Source organism: Manihot esculenta, chromosome 3 (genome assembly GCF_001659605.2).
Source record: "Manihot esculenta cultivar AM560-2 chromosome 3, M.esculenta_v8, whole genome shotgun sequence".
In the NCBI taxonomy this organism is placed as follows: domain Eukaryota; kingdom Viridiplantae; phylum Streptophyta; class Magnoliopsida; order Malpighiales; family Euphorbiaceae; genus Manihot; species Manihot esculenta.
In genome coordinates this window covers 29,576,346-29,582,399 of record NC_035163.2, presented here as the reverse complement: position 1 = coordinate 29,582,399, position 6,054 = coordinate 29,576,346, and the positions used below count along the sequence as shown (strand labels likewise).

The 6,054-nt window shown below is 33.0% G+C and overlaps 1 protein-coding gene across 1 annotated transcript; it reads right to left on the bottom strand.

Moving 5' to 3' along the window:
* Positions 1-3,071: 3,071 nt before the first annotated feature.
* LOC122723187 lies at positions 3,072-5,179 on the bottom strand. The gene is made up of 2 exons (XM_043954616.1): positions 4,995-5,179; positions 3,072-3,302 (listed from the first exon to the last, which is right to left on the bottom strand). The coding sequence occupies exons 1-2, from the start codon at positions 5,121-5,123 to the stop codon at positions 3,192-3,194; spliced, it is 240 nt and encodes a 79-aa protein (XP_043810551.1). The 5' UTR covers positions 5,124-5,179; the 3' UTR covers positions 3,072-3,191.
* Positions 5,180-6,054: the final 875 nt, after the last annotated feature.

Here is a 6,054-nt window from a genome sequence, read left to right as displayed (position 1 = left end):
AAAGACCAAATCGAAATTGGGATTCCAAGCCCTAATTGAACTAGGACTCTTCACCTATAAAAGGGACAGCTCCAAAACCAACAAGAATCATCTCTCCACCATCGGAACCATTGCAGAATTACAGCAGCAAGTCTGCGGCAGCCTCTCCATCTTTCTTTCTTCTATCTTTTTGTGTTTTTGTCCACCATGAGTGGCTAAACCCCTTCTTTTCTAGTTGAAGTTGGGAATTTTCAGTTTTGTGATGAATTGGGAGATTTAAAACTCCATTATTAAACTCTTATTTATTTTCAATATTTATGCAACTTGATCTTTCCATTATTATTGCTTTGCTTTTAGAATCAATTAAGGCTTGTTGTTTTTAATTGCTTGAGCAATAAATTGTTTGAATGATTTAGATCCGTAATTGCTTAAATTGTTTAAATGCAAGTACAATCAGTTGCATAGTCTAAACTTGACCACACGGTTGGCAAGGTTAGAATTAAGTTTCTCTAAGTCTTAAGGCAGTTAACAGTTGAAAAGTAAAAAACCCCAAGGACGTGCCTTAGCAACTTGTTATCTAGTGTTTGATTAGCAAACGTTTTCTAATCATACTAAAACTAAGAAGAAACTTAGATTGTGAGAAGCGTCTTCCACATCCTAAACTAATTTATTGAAATAAATAGGAGTATAAAAAATATCAATGATCAATTCTAAACAAGCTGAAATAGATCCATACTTCAAATAGAACTCTTCTCCCATTGATTTACTCATTTTAAATTATTGCTTTCTCTTACTACTTAGTTTTAATTTTAGTTCACTATCATCAAAACAAACCCCTTCTTTTTATTTTACTTTTGTTATTTATTTGTCCAAGTCATTATTAAGAAGATTTGTAGTGTCAAATCACTGTGGTTCGACCCTATTGCCACTATCTACAAATTATTTTGTTGATTGATAATAGGTTTATTTTTTATGACTTCGACAACCGCTATCAATGGCCTCTACTGGCCTTCCCTAATCCAGTTCAGGTATCTGCAAAACTTTCGAGTTGAACCTGACAACATATTCTTTCAGGGACTCATTCCTCCTTTATCAAATGGTCTCTAAATAGCCCATCTTTCTCTCCGTAGGGACTCCAATAATGAATCTGCTGATAAATACATTAGCTAAGTCTATGAAATTCCTGATGCTCCTCGACTCCAAGCTGTTGAACCACACCCAAGCTAGTCTTGTTAGGGTGGTCGAAAAGACCTTACTCATCAAGGTATCCGAATGAGTCTGCAACTCCATAAATATTTTACAGTTCAAAACATGCTCTCGGCAGTTTTCCATCCCATCATAGGCTGCCAAGGTTGGCTTCATAAACTTTTTCGGTATTGTTTCCTGTTGAATCCGTTTTACAAATGGTGATGAGGTTGGCAACAAGGAATTATTGTTGTTTTGAGCCCCAGCTCCATCAATAGTTGCTCTTTCAATCTTTCTAATTTTTAATTTACGTTAGTGTCTTCCCTTCTAAGCCTTTTTTCCAGGCGATAATTTCTTTCTAACTCTTCACTTTCTGACCTCTCTGCTGGCTGAAAAGAGTAGCTCTTTGTCCCATCATTTTCGATGAGCTCCCTCGCTATCCTACTGCTTACTCTAGACTCAAGGTATATTTTGGTAAGCTTAGTTTTTGTTAGACTTTTGTATCCCTTTATTTCCTTTCTCTTTTGTCTTTTAGTGACGTGTAACCACCATCTTGTATACTCTTGCTACAGTCATGCTGACTTTTGTCTTTTAGTGACGTGTAACCACCATCTTGTGTACTCTTGCCACAGTCATGCTGACTTTTGTCTTTTAGTGATGTGTAACCACCATCTTGTGTACTCTTGCCACAGTCATGCTGGCAATACGTACGGACATATGATGTTCTTTCTTCTCTTTCATCAGTTGGCCATTTAATTTCTTCCAGAACACCTAGACACGATCCCAGACAGGCAATGACAATACGTACGGACATGTGATGTTCTTTCTTCTCTTTCATCAGTTGGCCATTTAATTTCTTCCAGAACACCTAGACACGATCCCAAACAAGCAATACGTACGAACATACGACGTTCTTTCTTCTCTTTCGTTAGGTGACTATTTAATTTATTCCAAAACACCTGGACATGATTTCAAATATTATAGGGTCTGTCATACCATGAGAGGAACAGATATTCGGAGTTAGGATTCTAAGGGTGGATTCAAATCTAACTCGATTTGCCTGCCCTAATCCCATAGAAAATTTAGAGCTGTTTATTAGGCACTCCTGAAACTCAGATCCAATCCTTCTAATTTAGACTTCATTAGGCCAGATGTTTGGAGCCAATAACAATCTAAAAAATTTTTCAAAGTAATTTCAATTTGAATTTAAAATATAAAAATAGATAAGTGGGGTTATTTTTGGAAGTTATTAATTTTAATAATATTCAACAAAAGGACTAAATTTGTACTACTATATTTATAATGCTATTAATATTATTTAAGTAAAAAAAAAGTTAAATGGAACAATTATTTTAAATTTTAATACAAATTTAAATCACTTTTAATATACAATTTAGAATTATGCCATTAAAGCTATAGAATATAATATTAAAATGTAAAATTATAAAACATTTTATTATAGTTCCAAATTAAATATAAAATAATCTGCAATTTTACACGTGTCAAATACCTAGTTATAGGTTGATAGTAATCCTTAATGCCTATTGGTTAATAATAAGTGATTCCAACAACAACAAATTCGCAGATTGAATAAATAAATGCCTGCATACTAGCAAAGCAATCTCTTATTAAACCAAAAACCAATCCTAGTACCCTTTCAGGTCTTCAGCATTTTTGGTGCTTTAAAAACCAAAAATGGTGAGTAGAGTAGGGCAGGGGGTAGAGGGTCTGTGTATTTTTTTCCAGTTGGGGGTTATGGCTCGAGTTGACAAATGGGAGTCAAGCAGGAGAGAGGGGAGAGATCTTTGTCAACAACATATTGAAAGGTATTCAACTAATTCTTAATGTTTACCAGCACAGAGAATGTACTTCTCAAACAACCACAAGCAACAAAACAAGCTTCAAAATTATCTAAACAGGGCAAATTATTTAATCAGTGAAAGGAGATCCATGAAGTATACATCTGCATGTTACATAATTTATTGTTTTAAGTTATGAACATTACCACAGCTGAAAGGCTACAAAAGTCATCCATATTTACGCTTGTTTCTCTCGCGAGCTAATTCTCGGGCCATCTCCCTTAGCTCCTCTGGTGACGGAGGCCTTGGTCCCTCTGGGGGATAAACTATGTATGACCGCTTCATGTCAAAACAGAAACAACATCTCAATGGTTGAGACAATAGATCACACCAAGAATCCAAAATTAAATTTCAGGGAAAATTTTTATTAAAAAATAAAAATCAGGGTCTTAATATTAAAAGCTTAAGACAGATAAATACAGTTTAACTGACATTTAAAAAAAATATACTGCCTAAGAAATAAATATCAAGCAATAATTAAGTTGACAAAACAAGACGCGAACATATTATCCATTCATCCAAAATCAGATTACCTAATTGAGATAATGAATATCTGTTACTGCCCCAAAACGATTTACTTGCTAAAAGTTGATATTGAAGCGCATTCTACTTGCAAGGAAAATTATTATTGAATATAAAATACAAAAAACCAGCTTCCAAGAGAAACACAGTTAGACCTCTAAATTTATTTCACTCAAAACGTACATGGATAGTATAAATGAATGAATTAGAGAATTAGAGAGCTCAAGATTGGGAATTCGGCCTCCTCTCTGGATACACTTCACCTCCTTTCAACCAAATTTACTTTTCCTTTCCAAGGAAGCTCAGTAGAAATGGTACAAGGTTAGTAAGGAGCACTTTCCAGGCAATATTTGCCTCATTTCATTAGATCCACCATACAGAAACTTTCTACAGGTGAAAATAACAGGAGCTTCATTGCAGACCGAATAAAAGAATTATCACTGGACTATTTATAAGAACTTCTGCCAAAAGAAATCTACTGCAAAGGCAGCTCCATCCAATGAGACTTGATTAGCACCGTGATCCTTTCTGTAATCTAATCAAACAACATGCTTTACTAACCAAATAAAACTTCTGTCTGTACTTATTCTTATGGTCATAGTTTGATTTTTTTTTTTACCCCAAAGATGGAATGGTTATAGTCTGATTCAACCTAAAGAAAAATGCCAGTTAAATCACTGATAGAATGACAAATACCAAAATCTAGTTGTGGTTTCTAGCGGACTGTCCACCAGATATTGATGCTGTAGCATCCCTTCCAATCTTAGAGCAGACAAAGTAAGATGTTTGTTTGTTCATTAGCCAATTAGCCATAAATAAGATCACATGAGAATATCAAAAGTATGCCCTGATTGCAAAACACGAACTCGCAGAAAGATTTATCAAAAGCATAAAATACCTTCCAGAATACCAACTATAAAACTAACAATAGAAATTTACAAAAAATAAAAATAAAAATAAAAAGATAAATTGAGAAAAAGCTGGTATATATCTGCCTCAGAGATAAGACTTCATAGTTTTTCTACTCTTCCAAATATGAACATGTTAACTTCAGTCCAGAAAACCCTAATTTCACAAGATGAATGTGAAACTCACGCCCAGTTGTTCAAGATATCCTACCCACCCACTTCGAACTCAAACAAACAATCCATTCTAGGAGCTAACGTTTAAGTTGCCACTGTTGTTCTTATTGTTTTTTCAGATTACGAACTCTTGAAATTTCAACCGTAAACTCAAGCACAAATACCCGAAACACAGATAGATGCCACGAAGCCATGTTTCTAATTCCTCCAGCACGATTAATCAATCACTAAACCCTAACAAAAAATAAATGAAAGAAACAAAAGATGCGATGAACTCAAAAAACTTCACCGAACGAATATCTAGATAGCACTCTCCACAGACAAAATAATCAACTTCCAAATAAATATTACGAGAGAGAGAGAGTACATTGCCCATGAATTTCTGGATATTCTTGGTATTGTTGGCGAAAGTGTACATAAGAAAGATAGGAACGGTCACATAAACACCGAACTTTGCGATCTCCAAAATGCCCTTTGATGTTCCCAGCGATGACATTTTCCCGGGAAAATTTTGCCCACTACAGAAACTCAGCAGGCAGGAAGATCTCTAGATTATAGATAAAAAATCAGGCCGAGCCCTTAACTCTTTTGGGTTTATAACCACTCATAGACCCAATATTAGACAGGGCACCAGAATCCATAACCAGAGCCCATACAACAAAAGCACGGCCAAAAAAATCCATTGAAATTAATTTTATGGAAATTTTTCTTTGAAAAATATTTTTTTAAAATCATATTTTAAACATTCATAGATAAAAAAATATTTAAAAAATAAATAAAATATTTATGTGTGAGTGAAATTAAATATTAAAAATTAATTCATTAATTTTATTTTCAATAACCAACCTTAACCAATCAATTTTAACTCAATAATATTAAAATAATTAATTTAGCGAAACTCCTAATTGACATTTGCACTTTACAATTCGGTTAAAAAGATTAAAAACTTTATAAGATTTCGTTAATATGTAGAAAATAATTTGTATTTAGAAAAATATTTTATGTAAATGTAAAAATATAATATTTTATTATTATATTTTAAAATATAAATTATAACATGCGAAAGGGTATATAAACAAAAAGGAAAATCAAATATATAATTCTAAAATTAAGCAACTGATTCATTTATTAATATTTACTTCTTATATTAACATATTTATTTTCTATAATCTATAATATTTCGATCAAGTTAGAGCATAAATGTTAATTTATGTCAGACTTGTCACATATATAATCAATTTTAACATAAAGAGACCCAATCCAAAATAATCAAAATAAATAAAAGATAAGAAGAACAGAAACCGATGAATAGTATCTGTGAACAGTAACCAATGAACTGTGTCCAATGTCTCCAAATGTTACCATTTATGGGTGATAAAAAATAAACAGAACTCTAAATCTCCAAATATTACCCTTTATGGATAATC

Coding starts and splice junctions, on each gene's coding strand:
- LOC122723187 (XM_043954616.1), bottom strand. CDS start 5,123: ATGTCATCGCTGGGAACATCAAAGGGCATTTTGGAGATCGCAAAGTTC. Junction 3,303..4,994: donor TCCAGAAATTCATGGGCAAT/GTACTCTCTCTC, acceptor TTTGACATGAAG/CGGTCATACATAGTTTATCC.